General features: G+C 43.1%; 1 protein-coding gene across 6 annotated transcripts in view; it reads left to right on the top strand.

Annotated features, from left to right (window-relative positions):
* abd-A (abdominal A) overlaps positions 1-3,030 on the top strand; it is a 93,125-nt gene extending 90,095 nt beyond the window's left edge. For 5 of the 6 annotated variants that reach the window (XM_033377228.1, XM_033377231.1, XM_033377230.1 and 2 more), the window contains 2 exons: positions 13-236; positions 337-2,849. In XM_033377228.1, coding sequence (XP_033233119.1) covers positions 13-236; positions 337-699 — 587 coding nt within the window. In that variant the 3' untranslated portion in view covers positions 700-2,849. Of the gene's footprint in view, positions 1-12; positions 237-336 lie in introns of all 6 variants that reach the window. The other variant, XM_033377233.1, reaches the window with a different exon arrangement.
* Positions 3,031-16,148: the final 13,118 nt, after the last annotated feature.

The raw sequence follows: 16,148 nt of genomic DNA, 5'->3' as shown, positions 1-16,148 counted from the left end.
TCCCGCCCACAGGCCCCAACGGATGCCCTCGCCGCCGCGGCAGGCAGACCTACACGCGCTTCCAGACGCTGGAGCTCGAGAAGGAGTTCCACTTCAACCACTACTTGACGCGGCGACGCCGCATCGAGATCGCCCACGCGCTCTGCCTGACCGAGCGCCAGATCAAGATCTGGTTCCAGAACCGTCGCATGAAGTTGAAGAAAGAGCTGCGCGCCGTCAAGGAGATCAACGAGCAGGTGAGTCGATCTCCCAGGATTCTCCAGAGCTCTCATTTGGCAACGACTTCCGAGCGGAAAACTAAAACCCTTTTCCTTGTGTGTTTCCTTTCCATTTAAGGCCCGACGCGACCGCGAGGAGCAGGAGAAGATGAAGGCTCAGGAGACGATGAAATCCGCCCAGCAGAACAAGCAAGTGCAACAGCAGCAACAGCAGCAGCAGCAGCAACAGCAACAGCAGCACCAGCAGCAGCAGCAACAGCAGCAGGACCACCACTCGATCATCTCACACAATCCAGGCCATTTGCACCACTCCGTCGTGGGCCAGAACGATCTCAAGCTCGGCCTGGGCATGGGCGTGGGTGTCGGCGCCGGAATCGGTCCCGGTCTTGGTGGCGGGCTCGGCGGTAACCTAGGAATGATGAGTGCCCTGGACAAGAGCAACCACGATCTGCTGAAGGCTGTCAGTAAAGTCAACTCGTAAGCTGCCCCCGCCAGCCAATCTTCCGCCACTAGCACCACGCCACCACCGCCGTTCGGCGTTCTTTTTCGTCTCCTCGTCTGAGTAGCGCGAGAAAGCGAAAGATAAACTCGATAACTAAAATACGTAAACCTTTACATAGTAAATAGTTACATAAGTCTACTTTTAATGGATATAAATTCAATTAAGCATACAGAAATACGTACAGTACCCACGAATGCGAAATCAATGAGCGCGCTCTGTGGCTCCGATGCGATCCGATGCGATGGGGTGAAGTGGTTCGAGTGCTGTCATCCTCAGATTTCGCGAGCTTTCATGGGGTGGTGCTGTCTATTTGATAGGCAGAGCCACACCTTCGATTTTACTGCAGCTCTACAGAGTCTCTTCCATTTTCTTCTCTTTCAACCCCTAGTGGATGGCCGTTCAATCAAATTCCACCCCAGCGAATCGGATATGGGCTGAAGTGCGCAACATGCTAATATTCATAGATAATAGATAACATGAACTACTTAGAATAGCGTTAGCGGTATATGCTTAAAAGAAGAAAGAGGAGTTTCCAGGAGACGCGATCTACGGACGAAATGAGCGATTTTTAATAGTCAGAGAACCACCTTACCCGCGTACCCGTTCAGCCAATGCGGTGGCCAGGGTAACGGAGTCGAGTTCAACTGTAAAATTATTTGCGACTGCTGTAGGATTACCTAGTACGATATAGAGCCACGTTCGACTATGTTTAACGAGGAGTTCGACACGAGTACACAATATATGAATATGCTTAAAGATACTTACTTCTAGTGTTAGAGCGTAGAGCGTACCTTTTGTATTTACCTATTTATTGGAAATCCTTGTTTACGTCGAGACTCTTCGAAAACCCCTTCCTGTTCTGTTTAAGTGAGGTGTTTACCGTGTGTGTTTTGCCGTATTTTGTTGTGTGCCCCGCCCACGCTTTGTATACAATGATTTCTTCAATGCCATATTAATCTTAATTCGACTCAACTCGATCGCAGCGTCTCGATCGGTAGCATCTGAAAATATGCAAACAAATTGCGAAAATATTTCCATATATAAAAGTTGTAAGAACGAACAACGGTATGCAACATACCAAAAGCATAATCACGATTTCAAATACGTAATAATAATAATAACAAAAAATCACGAAAATCACGAAAGAAAATCATTGAAATATATAGAAAGAGGACTCGGACGAAGATAAGAAATAAATTGTCGTTTTGCCAGTGACTAAAATTTTAAATTAACTACAGTTAAGTGATGTACTAGATTGGGCTAGACGTTGATTGATTGCGAGGCGCAAAGGTCCATGCATCTACAAAAACAAAAAGAAAAACAAAAACACAAACAGAAAACTCTGAAATACGTATTAGCTTAAGGTTGCAACAACAGACAAACTATCGAGGACGAGGACGATTGTGGGAGAGAAGTGCAGAGAGTACGAGTATGCCATCTACGAGAGAAGGCGGAAAAACCCCATATACGTAGATTTCCACTTCCCGAAATTAAATTTACCTAGCATAATCTTTGAGGATTGCAAATTGAATTAAAGTCAAGATCTATTTATTATACACAACCGAAGCGCATATTTACATAAACAATTAATGACAAATATACATATATAAATATACATATATGAATATATATTACAAATATATACAATATGAACTCTATGTGTATGTATAAATAACTAAGTGTATGTGTATCTAGAATGTTAACATTAAATGCAGTCAAAGTCGAGTCACACCTTTCCACCCACCACCACCAACCAGCATGCCCCACCCCGCGCACATCTTTCGCTTTAGGAGCACGGACACCTCTTCAGGTCTGCTTTGTACCCCCTGTTTTGCATTGGTTCGAGTGATATTAATGGGTAGCGACAACCTTTTGCCTTTTTTCAAGACCGATTGAAGAAAATTTTGTTTCTGTTTCCGTTTCCGTTTTCGTTTATGTATAGATGTGTTTGTTTTGGTTTAAGTTTCGACTCATTCGGATGGCATAGAAAATTAGCGCATACTTAATATTTTGTTTGAACCGTAATGCTAAATACTTCTGTTAATTTTAGTTTAAGTTTAGTTGTGACGAATTGTGTATTATATAATTTTATGCGATTTCAAATGAATGCGAAAATAACTACAATTAAACAACCTTTGTTTCACTCACTCACCTCACCTCACCCAGCGCGCTCGCCCATCGACTGGCGACTGGGAAACAACTGCAACAAGAACCCATCCATACGGGGTCCCACTTGCCACGGCCCCAGAACTTGAAATCAATCTAAATATTAGCCTAATACCTAAAGACCATATATACGTAGCAACCACATCGATAACTATATACTAACCAACACAGTTTACTCACCCAGCCTCACAGAAACCGAAGCGAAATATTGGGGATTCGCGATAGAAACAAGAACCGAAATATACGTAACTGAATTATATTCGAACTTTATAACTTTATAAAGATCCTAGTATTAGATCAAGAAGGGCGCCCAAAATTTGCCATCGTATTTGTACATAATGCTGCATAACTAATATTTATAATAAGAAACTGGATTAACTCGAACACAACACTCACGTCATATATACATAGAAGCTACTATTCCCCGGGTTCGAAGAGTGTTGGCCGGAGCCAAGGGGCTGAATAATGTGTGGATTTATGAGCTACTGATTGAAGCGAGCCCCCAAACAAACGAAACCAAAATAACTTTAGTATAAGCCAGCAACAAAAGTGAAGAATTAATAAATAAATATAAATAAAAACTTAAGAAAATATGTCGAAATAATTGCGGAGTGAGGCTGTGCTCTGGGCTCCAATTTAATCTGCTTTGAGAAAGGTTTCTTCATAATTAGGAGTCTATGAATGCAAGCGTTTTTCTGGATATCCAAAACTGGGAATATATGGGCCTATTTCCGTGGAACTTTCACTTATGGCTACACTTAAATCCAAAAAGATAGAAACTAGAAATGTTAAAGGAAAAGAAAGTACAGTTTATTGGACTTATCCAATTTGATCCATTTTATCCTCAGATTGGGTGATACACAATGATTTTCAAATAGATCTGATATTCCCCTGCTGGAGTAAGCTTTTACAGGTGACATTGTGGAACCAAATATTATAAAAGCAACCTAATATCAAGTCGTATGTTAAGTCGTCTATTTTCAATCGATTTTCTGTTTTCGCGATATGGGATTACGAGCAACATTTACATTTGTAAGATACCCTCGTCCGATATAATGGATCTTATATTCATCCGCAATTGGTTAAATCCCCATGTGTACTAATTTATCTTGACTAGAGTAGGAGACACATAATCTCTACTGCTCATATATCGAACCGTACGTTTCATTTATATTTCCGCTCAAATTGACTTGATACAATAGAGTTCTTTGGGATTCATAAATTCTCGCCTGCTAATGCCGAGGCCACAAATATTAATTAACGGATGCCGTTTTATGGAAATTGATTTCATGCCTCGTCCAAAGGATGATTGCGGTTGATGGTTCGTCGCGTTCGCTGGTAGGGGGAGGATGGGTCGACTTTCTGCAATTTGCAATGTGGCCACGTACTGTCGAGAACTGTTGCAAAACGCCTTTAATTAAATTTAATTAATGCGGCAACAACTCAACGGATTATGATAATAAGCGCACACATAACGACGGCATTTATGGCACACACATGTGCACCAAGGAGCGACGTAGTCTGAGGAGAAGTTCGATTCGCTGGCGGAGGAGGAGGCCAGACGATGTCCTTGTCCTGTTTGGAGCAACGACGGCTTAATGGCTGCGTCAACGAGCTGACTCCTCGGCAATGGCAATGGCTGCGGAAACGGAAGCCCAAGCACCCAAATGGCTCATGTATGCAATAAAAGAAACTTTCGAAAACGTCAAAATGGCGTTCCAAAGATTGTTCCATTGATGCTGCGAATGGGCACGACAGTTTGAGTGAGAGTTGGGTATGGGGTACAAGTTCGGTCTTGGGTTCACGGCGGATGCCTCTGCTCACCATGCAGAGCACGTAGGATGGAGACGCAGAGCTGCACGGGACCGGGCCGGCACAGGCCGGGACGGGCTAGGCATAAGTTCCCATTTGGATGCTGTTATTAGAAAAGTTTTCGTGTCGGTTAAACTGTCCCAAAGGCGATCATCGACGCGATAAGGCAACATTTGAAATATTTTATTTCATATGCTGTACGAAAAAAATTCTCCCAATACATAATACTATGTACTTGTACTCCAATACATCTTGAATCAGTTGGGCATCGATATGTTCTTCATTAATAGAGATTTTTCCCGATATCTCAATGCTATGAGATGTTATAACAAATTTATAAAAATCCGAGAGGTCGGAACTTTTTGTTTCTCTGCGTCACAAACATACTATAATATTCCCTTTGTTATTTCGAAGGAATATGCATTTTCCAAGCAAACTGTACCCAGATCTTCAAATAATTGTCCAGACGTTAGAATATACAAGTAGCTCAGCCATTTCTCCTGTCACTTGATGACTTTCTACCAACTGGATGGTTCCCACCAATCCAGCGAGATGCCGACTTTTGGAGGCGTTGGAACAACGGTTTCCGCCATATGTTTTATTCATGTTTTACGTTTGCATGCATACATATATCCACCACCTCTCAGTCTCGCGACCACGGGCATCAACGTTAGTCGGCCGTGTAATTCTAATGCCAAATCGCACATAAACTCTGGCAATTTATGGCATTCAAATTCGTTCGCGGGTTGAGCCCTGGCCAAAAAAGAATTACAATATTTTGACAGGGCAAACAAAGCCGCAAACGCCAAGCGATGATCCTACTTTAAATTCTGCTTCGGCATCGCGTCTGGGGCTGATGCGGATGCTGTTGGTGGCGCGGCATATGCGAGGAATAATTACAGCCCATCGCAGATGTTGCCATCCGCGAACCCTGTTCCTGCTCTGCCCCTGCCCCTGCTCCTGGCTCCTGGCTGAGCCCGGGCCCTGGGTCTATTCCAACAAAATGGCGGCCAATTACAGTGCGCGTTTCGTTTAATTGAAACATAATTTTGCATAAATAAAACAAGGCATAAAACACCCTGTTCGATGGCACCCCCGTCCCGGGCCAAAGTCCACATTAATGGCGGACCAAAGGGAGCTTTTTCAAACAAGTTCAAACAGCGACAGTCCCACTCCTGAACCAGCGACAGTATGCGGTGTGTGTGCAAAAAGGGTCCCATTCCCGTTCCCAATCGAAATCGCATCCCAGTCGACGCCCTTCCCTGGAAATTTGCAGCCGGAGTGTCCTCTGTCCTCTGCTCTGGAGCGGCTGTGATGATGCGTCGGGCCCGAGTGTCTCTCCCAGCTCTCGCAGCTCATTGCGAATGCACAGGTTGATTTTATCCCCTGGCACTTTTTCATGCGACTCCGGAATAGATTGGCCCGTCGCAGACTTCCTCTCCGCCGTGTAGGCCTTTATGTTGTTGTCTTTCCACTTTTATTTTCTGTTACAAAATTGGACATCTCGCCGTGCTGCTACATCATAATTTATTAAAAATGAAAAATGAGTTTTCCCTCTTTAGCTCGACACTCTGTGCGCCCAATTTTAAAGCCCTTGGCGAACATATATCACAATTATCGCCTGCCAATATTCCCAAACAGCAGGAGAGGAGCGGGAAACGGAAATGTGAAGTTTGCAATTGCATTTATTGAAAATGGTAGGCTGGGAACGGAAAATGGCAGAGCCACAGCATTGCCATTGCAATTTTTAAGGGATTTTACAACAATATTACGAGTATATAGAATTTTCGCTTGCCCAATAGTTTGTGGAAATGAAACCTGATCTAACTGGATAATTTTGCATACAAACCCAAGCAAAAGGGAAACGGGGGTCGCAGCCATTCAGCAAGCCATTATGGCGCTGTTACTGTAAGACCCCATTGACATTAACACTAAATTTCAACTAAGCGATCTTCAATATATTATAATAATCCACCGAGAAACCAACCGACAAATGCGCGCCGCATTCAAATGAAACACAATCTTTTGAGACTGAGAGCGAGAGCCAAGCCAAACCACCACCGTTACCCCACACAAACAGGGGCACAGATACAGATAGACCGCCCAGCAACCCCCTGCATGGCTACTTAGGGCTCCCTCGCACTCCGACCAGGACGAACAGGACGAACAGGGCGAACAGGGCTGAAAGAGAAACGGAAACAGGAACTGAAGCTGAAGCTAAAACACGTTGCTAACATTGCAAATTTTTGTTGATTTAATAAAATTGCACCCACGAGACTAATTTATATGGAATGTTGGTAGTCGAAAAGAGAGGCCGAATTGGTTTCAGGTACAGCACAACCATCCTTGTTGACAGTGCACAGTGGGCTCACCAGATTCGTGACAATTGGGTGGCAGTTTTTGGATGCCATATTAATTTGGGTGTTATATAGAATAGAATTTATTATTTCAAAAATACCAAGTGGTATACAAAATTGTATATAACGAAGCAAACGAGTACGATAAACGATACGATAGTTTATTTTTGACGGAATTGAATTAGGAAAATGTAACTATTTTATGATACAATAATGGTTTGCCCCTTTTTCTAAACAATTCAAAGTAATTGAAGTACCTATATGTATCCAAATATGTATATAAATTTAAACTCAATTCAAAACGTTACTGTCACCCATTGAATGACGTCTATAAATGACACCAAGCCCACTGTGCAGAGCAAGAAGGCCCACAAGGCGGCTGTCTGACATTGGAAATTTTCCTTCTGCTTTCACGGTTGCTTAGCTTGTTACATTTTCGGAACTTCTGTTATCATTTCGAATTAAAGTTGGCTACGATGTGGGCCTGTAGCACCGTCCTCCGCATCTTCGCCGTATTCGTGCTCACCTAGGCTTATCCGACGGGAGGGTGGGTTGTGGCCACCACCAGAACCACCCTCGCCATTCTTCACTGTGTGTGTGTGTGTGCGCCAATGCCATTTGCTGATTTATATTGCATAATATTGCCGAGCTGAAAATTGCCTCGACTACGGGCTACGACTTGGATATCGCCATCTTGGCATTGGAGGAACCCGGACACACAATTTGCCAACTAATAAACATTATGGCGTGCACCTACTCCGACACCGACTCAGAGTGCGACCTGTGCGGTGGCCAATTGTTTTGATCTGCGACAATTTACGAGGCTCTCCCGTCTGGTTTCTGGGAAAACGTTTTCCTCGCTATCGGGGGCCTCATCTAATCGTCGCGTTACCAACTCCCTTATCGGTGGCCGGCTCTTGTTGTGCCAACTAACCGTTTTCATAGTTCTTATCCCTTTGAGGGCAGCCGCCTCCTCCTCCTCCTGCTCCTCCTGCTCCGCTGTTTGCTTCTACTTTTGCCATCCACTTGAACAGATGTCAGCGCGAATTTCACTCGACTTTCACCCAATACAATAATATTTAATAACGCATTCCCTGTCCTGCCTGGTGTGTCTGTCTGGTCCTATCTGAGGTTGTTCTCATAAGCAACTGTCTCACACAAGCGGAGACATGGAACACAGCGACATCGGGCTATACCTGGGAAGAGCGGCCGTGACGTATCTGACAGATTAAGGAAAAGCCATAAAATGCGGTGAGCGAGGATGAGGATGACACGGCCATTGTCCTGCCCCTCCGCACAAACATGGCAGTTGGCTCTCTCTGACCCGTCCCTGGTTATAATTTTAATTGCTCGACCGTGGGCACTTTTCATTTGGGAATTTCATTCGTACACACGCATCCACCACATGCATGTAGCCTGCAATTGAGCAACATTTATGAGTGTAAACAGACAATAAACAGTCTCCCATCCAGCCCAGGCCAGGCCAAGTGCCTGGATGCCTGTATGCCTGGATGAAAAGAAAACCTAACCTCTCGAATTTGATCCTGTCCCAGCTTCTGTGTACCATCGGACATCTCTCAGCACCTTCACCAATTTCCGCTAGCCCATCGCCATCTCCATCTCCAGCGACAGTTATGACTGTGGATTGCTCATTATACTGACTTTAACGGCAGTAAACAGTTCATAAAACGAACTCTCTCGCACAGATACAGATGTGCCTGAATACTGTGTGCTAGAATACTTTGCAATGATTTTACATACTCGCATGGCCTTGGAGTTCATGACATGACTGACGCGTGTTCCCTGGGAGAAAGTTTTCATTCTAAAAACAACATACAAATCGGTCCACTAAGAGAAATGATGCCAATGATTCTGGTTACAAAAAGTTAAGTACAATAATATTAGTATTAAAAGTAGATGTATTATTTTAAGTAATTCAATTCATTCATCACTTATGTACTCAGATCTTGTACATGCCCTTAGGAGAATGTGATAGTTTGGATATGCAGATGAGTTTTGTGGAATATACAAGGAAAAACACTAGGCACGATCAAGATGCCGCCAGCTATCAGCCAGTTCCAGTGTATATCCCTATCAGTGTACACCTCAGCCCGATTCGATTCGATATGCATGCATAATGGATACAATACACCGATAGAACGGGAACTCCGGTACCCGACAGAGATCCAAAAAACAGATTGCGTGACACCACAGCCCATACGACTGTATCCAGCTTTGATATGTGGGAGCTGCTCAGATTACTCGACCCTGGTCGTCGAATCCGCTGCAATTCGAGCCAACAGTCGCAGTCCCCCGCATTTTTGGGATGACCTGAGCTGAGCTGAGCTGAGCGGAGCCTCGGTATCGGCCATCATGTGCATATTTTTATGTATCCCAGCGCTGTGGCTGTGGCTCTACCTGTGCGTGTGATCCCAAAGATGCAATTTATCTTATTTGTAGGCCCCTTTATGGGCCATCTTGCTTTTGGTCTTTGTCTTCTTCCTCTTATTAGCTGCCTGGGTCTTTTGTATCGGTTTCCCCGTTCATATTGTTTTGTTTCTTGTTCTCTGGCAGTGGCTGTCTTTGGTTTCTGGCCTGGCGATGGCTACGCGGCTCCACGCGTCGGTTTCGGCTTCAATTTAAAATGGAATGGTGAATCCGAAGATACGACATTGAGACCGGGACCGACAGACTCTGAGAAGGGGACCAAGACCACAGGCCTGCACTCGCACTGACCCCAGACCAGACCCCAGTCGTAAGGCCCAGTCCCCCTCCAGCTCCCCATCCCACGGCACTCCGTCTCTGGGTCCGCTAACTCTGACTCTGACTTTTACTCGTTCTCTAAGCGATTCACTCGAAATGGAACGAATGACTTTGTCTGTGATAATTTATGGCCGCAAACCGAAAACTTGAACCACAAACTGAAACTCAAACTCAACTTTGTGTCACTGCTGTCTTTTTGGTATCTGGTATCTGGTCTCTGGTCTCTGGTATATGCCTTTCTGGGAGTCCGTGTATGTGAAGCAGCCTTGCCACAAAACTTTTTGCCATCGCGGGCCCTGCCTTGTGGTTTCGAATTACAATTTTACCCCTTTCGAGAGGGTCGCCTGCGGGCCAGGAGGAAGCACTCGCTTGGAGCCAAGTTGGGAATGTTGGTTTTCGAAATTCTGTGGAAAACTTTTCCTGCACTCATCACTCGAATTAATTAAAATTTTAAATCGAGTCTGGCGCGTTGCTGATGTGCTGGGTGTGAGTCTGTATTCAATTTGAGTTAAATTTAATTCAATTCCATATGCAAATGTCGCGCATGTTAGCTTGATTATGTGTTAATCTGACTCGGCCCAGACCCAGGCCCGTCCCGCTCCCGATCCCGCTCCCGCTCCCATACGAGATTCGGGCAGAGACGGGTCTGCAACGTTTTTATGGACCGCAACATGTCGTAGGCACAAATTTATCGCAGCCATTAATTGCAACATAAATTTGTTTTATTTTAACATTTCGCATCGACGTCGTCGTCTTTATCGGAGGCGCATTATACTTATAAGTCGGCGTTTAGCCAGAAATTGAAACTGCAAGGCCCGTTCCAGCAAGTCAGAGAGAGCCAAAGTAGATATCGAAACTGGTTTCGAGACGCCAACGACAACGAAAACCGTTGGCGGCTTTTATTCCAACCCAGCCGCCAATTGAATCATTTTTATGGAGCCCATTTAAAGCACTGAAATACTCGCCCCACATCCCGAGCTGTCGTCTTGATTGGCCGTTGTAACTTTGCTTTGGACAGTTTGAGCGGCTCGGCTCACACAGATGCCCGCACATACACAAGGGAAAAAATGCCCGAAGAAAGCAAAATGTCGTAGAAGCCATTATCTCTCCTGATAATCTTAAGTTTCGGGTATCATTACAGCCATTGTCTTTCAACTTCGGCAATCAAAATGTTTTTTGGGTCCTACGTTTGGGTGTCTGTGGAAATGATTCACTCAAGCACTCTGGATTTGAGCCGAAAGTCAATTAAAATATTTTTGGTTTACATATCAGAATATTAATTCCTACTTTTGCATGTCTTTCTCTAAGCTTAGTTCAAAATCACGCCCTTTAAATATGTAGTCAAGTGTCATTGATAGAGTCCTACTCATTATCTGAGTCGATGGCATTTATATTGCTGTATCCATCTGTAAGTATGGCAACATATTAATATTCATATTTCCTAAGAACCAGTTTCAAGCGGGGCGAAACATTCTACGGTTTCTCGAATGGGAATATCAAAATCAATTTGAGTTGAGTTACGGCGGGTACAAATTAAGTCGCAAAATTATATCAATGCAAGATACAATCAACAAAGCAATTTGGGTAATTTTATTTCTCATCTCAGTATGTGTTTTATTTTTATTTTATGGATACTAAGGTTATAATCGGACCGGACCCATAAAATACACATTTTAAATGACTAATACACTTCTTGAATTGGTAATATTGACGTGCACGAGTGCACGAAAGCACGAGTGGGAGTCTTCTGATTTCATTTTAAATTCAAAAGTTACTCTGTAATGAGAGTGCCACTTCTTACAGTGGTGATAATGGTTTGGGTCTTCTCATATGGTTCACTTCAATAACACTAGGCAAAACAATTGAATTTCTTATTTACGCTTCGAACCAAACCGATTTTTCTAATAGATTTGGGGCTTTACATTATTTTGAATGATAATGGTAAGGTTTATTTAAATGTAAACACAGCTTTTATTTTTCGCAATGTTTATTACAACGGCAGTGCCATCGGACTTTGTAGGTTCAACCGACTTAGATATTAATTATGAAAATATTCAAAATTGATCATTTCTTGTCGCTATTCTTGTGTGTTTCTTATTTCTTAATCAGGTATCGTTTGCTGAAATCTATAACTAAACGTCTGAAGTGCAGCCATTTGACCATTACAGTACATTAAACTATGTACATACATATGTATATGGCTACAGAACCATCAACTGCAATAGGAACGATATGCAAGTGTATTTTAAATCAGTTTTACATTTCATTAATTTATTTGTATTTATTTTTCATTCAAAGATCTTTCTATTCCGATCCATTCCACCATTCCTTTTCTATGCTTCCGCCAGGGGGCGCACACTACACTGGGCTTTTGGCGCATTGGCCAATGTACGCTTGAGTTCTTATTATGGATCTTTATTAAGTATAATTGCTGAGGGGCTGCCACAGGTTTTAGAGAAAGTGATAGAGTGAGTGAGAGCGTGAAAGGCCAGGCTAGCGCAGCCACTGCAATTTTATTTGTTCCTTCTTGCTATAATAATGATCTTGTAGATATGGGCATTCTCCATGATTCTCCTATTTCGGTTTTCTTGTATCTTCAAAATTGTCGATGCGATATTTTGAAATAACCTTGTAGAAGATTGATATGACAGGAGTGTGAATACAAAATTTGGTTGCTCTGGCTCTTATCTATTCCCTGACAGTCTTTCGACTTGGCTATTGATATTAATTGATCTATGTGTTAAACGCAACTGTTACGACACAAAACACATGCTATACTCTTTTTTTTCCTCTTTCACATATTGTGAAGTAATAAAGGTAATTTATTTATAAGAAAGCATTTATTATTATAATTACATTATAAATTATAATAATTTATTATTATTTTTTGGATATTGTCAAATATATATTTTGAATTCTGCTCTGTGGCGGGAGCTGGGGGGAATTTTCAGAACTACATTTCACCTAGCGGTTAAATGTGGAAATTACTTAGTTCATGTAGCTACCGGCAGGTGCGCCAGCCCAGGAATCCTTTCATGGATAATTTCCATAATTTTGGTGGATCCTCAGATCTTGGCACTGGCACTGGCAGTCATATTATTATGATTTAATTCAATAGTCCTAATTATTATTATTATAACGATATTTAAAATGAGTATGGGAGTATATTAGTTTATTGTTGAAAGTGATTTTGTGTAAAGTCCATAAGGAGGAGGAGTTGGAGGTGATCTTGAGCTGCAGATAGGAATCCTCCCGCCGACACTGGCGAAGTAGTTTCTATCTGCTCGATCGGCAGCTCAACTTCGTAGCCATCGCGCTCGCAGGAGTATAAAGGATCGCAAATTGAGAAAGATTAAGACACGAAGAAGCCTCCCATTTTTGAGAACATCAGCTTGTCACGCCGACGACGTTCCATTCGACGAATCGAATCATTCAACGATTATATTATGATGCAGACCGATGCCGCTGAGTGAGTGTACTGGCGTGGTACGTGTGGGAAAATATATGTCCGTTCTTCGTTGCAGCTTATAAATAAAAATTGTTTTTTATGTTCGCTTGAGAGCCTGCGGCGATTAGACAACAAGTCCAATTTGCCGGAGAGCCGTCACGGCGAAAAGAGAACAATTTCAGTTCGCCTTTTCGCCAGATCGCAGTTGCCGCATTTATATCCATCTAAATTAAATTCAGTCGCACAAGCCATGAAATGAAATATATGAATGCCAAGGATCGGGTGTTGTATCATGTATCGGCTCGTTTTTATTTAGTTATTTATTTATTACTTTAAAACAGCGGCGACAGCGATGTTTTTGTTGGTAGTTGGCAACGCGGCAGCCGTGGACGAACAACGCAAATTCGCTGTATTACGGCGAAACACTGACAAGAACAAAACGCCCCATCTGTGGATAGATGGCATCGATAACGATATATAGTTACATGGCGGCGTGCTTTTGTCAGCTACCAACGATATGTTAAATAAATTGGAGGGCATTTCAAAAACATGAATGTTTCAAAGGCCAAGGAAACACCTGCATGATGATCCTAGCATGCTCCGCTTCAGGTGAAACTGATCTGTAGCCAGATATTGAGGAGGCACCTTGGGACCTTTGAGTTTGATTTTATTTTAAACTACCAAATACAATCAAACCAACCAACCAATGGCTTCAAAGAACTTGTTCAATGTACCAGTTCTTCTGGCATTCGAACTATTTGAACCAGATCAATGCATGAACCGGATGGACCACACATCCAATATTCGATATATTGTCGATTATCTGCTTGATACAAGATACTTTACAAACTTTATCATTTTAAAATAATACAATTTTACAAAATACATTTATTAGGTGGGCTGGTGATACAGGGGGAATGGAATGGAATGTATCTGAATGGCTGAATGAATGTTATAGTAGTTCTGGTAGTCCAGGCACTCCAGGTGCTCATATTTCGATAGCCATTTGTGGAAGAGGATGTGGTAAAATTGTGTAGCTGGAGTCACACTTTGGTAAGGAAAAACATAAGACCAACAGGAAACAGAACCCCTTAATAGTACTTAATTGCTTATTCAAAAGTAAAAATTAACGAAAAGCACGGCGACAGGAGAACTTGTTACATTGCCGTAAAAGTCATCACATTCCACACATTTGAGCATCTCGCCTCCAACAACCTACATACGCCAACCACAACAACCCAAACGCCAGGCCAGCGATGTGAGATCAATCTGGCCCTACGACGACTCTTTGCGGAGCAAAGCCTTCATAGCCTTCAAGTATTCTGAACTTCAAGAAGTCCAGCAATCGCCACAAGACTCGTAGTGAGAGGGAAACCACAGTATAGGCGTTTCATTGTATCAACGGTGAATCAAGCAAATAAGATCATCAAAATTCTAGGAAATCCTCATCCATTTACCTATTCGTGTAGCGCGGCATGCGGAAGCGCCCCTCGGTCGCTGAGTTCTAGTGTTTTTCTAGTGTTTCTGCGAGGGCATGGGGGTCGTTTAGTGCACTTGCAACGTATATTCATATATATCTTCAGTTAAAATAAGGTTCCGTACCAGAATTGTTAGCGGAACAAGTGATTTTGCATCTATTGTTGGTGTAATAATTATACAATTGGTTTCTCACACTAGTAGTAAGTATACCTTTTTTTCTTTTTATGAGTGTTTTTATAAGTGTATGAAGTATCGGCCAACAACACCGCACCCAAAGGTACAACATGATTCGAAAGATAAAAAGAGACGACATCCCATCCGCTTTTCCACCTACAAAAAGATGGGATCCGATTTGATGGGGTGGGATAGACTGATGCTCCAACCGACAATAAATTCAGTAGTCAACTTCATCATCACTGCCATTCGTCGACCGTTCCCGGAGTGGTTGTGTTTCTACCTGAACTAATGAACACGGCTACAGAACATCAACAGAACCGCCAGCAATGTCGCTGACGTGTTGCAATGGTCGAAATTAATTATGGCTCAGAGGGGTTTTAAAAACATCCGTGCTGTGGCACGGTGTTCTTCTTAATTACGACCTTTGTCATTCCCAAGCGCTTGTTGGCTGGGCTTGCGACTAAATAATGTGACGGGCAAATTCAGCATTGGTCCAAGCCCAGATGGCCAACGGCCAAGACGGAGGAGTGGCTCAAACGAGTTTATTTTCGATGCCGCCTCTAATGCCCCTCCTCAGCTGTCTTTTCGGGCTCGTAAATCCACTTAATGTGTTCATTAATGCAGTGCTCATAGGGTTTTCTTTGTTATAGGTGGAATTTCTGGTTTTGGAGTTTGACTCAGCTGAATTCTTAAAATGTCCGACCACCCGGAATGGAATTCAAATGCGAATCGATTAAGAGTTTGGAATGTTAGATTGGCTCGTTGGCTCCAATTCCCACAAAAAGGTGGATCTTTCTGCCTTTGGAGCACTTGCAGCTTGGGATATTTTCCGTTTTAATTCGTTTCTAAAGTGCACATTCGCTAGGGCATTAAAACGCCACAAAAAAAATAATCAACACGACATTTGCGACACTTGAAAGGGGCACTGGATGGTGGGTTGTGTTAGGGGGAGATGAGATGGTGCAGAGCACCAACTGGATCTTGATTACAATTCTCAAATATTTATAAAAACACAGCCCACTGAGCAGAGCTGGAAGCCCAGGTGAGGGGCAGGCAGAACCAGAACTTTAACAAGCGCCACGCCCACGCCCACGCCCATGCCCAGCGTGGGCGAAGGCCGTACGTGTACGTGAGCTCAGGGAATTTACATAGAGCACAAATAAATGGAATTACAGTTAGTCGGGCACGATTCGGGTTATGAAATTAACATTTCGGGCGAGGAGGGG

Source organism: Drosophila pseudoobscura, chromosome 2 (assembly GCF_009870125.1).
Source record: "Drosophila pseudoobscura strain MV-25-SWS-2005 chromosome 2, UCI_Dpse_MV25, whole genome shotgun sequence".
In the NCBI taxonomy this organism is placed as follows: Eukaryota; Metazoa; Arthropoda; class Insecta; order Diptera; family Drosophilidae; genus Drosophila; species Drosophila pseudoobscura.
Note: the sequence above shows the minus strand (reverse complement) of the source record. Positions and strands in the feature narration are given on the sequence as shown.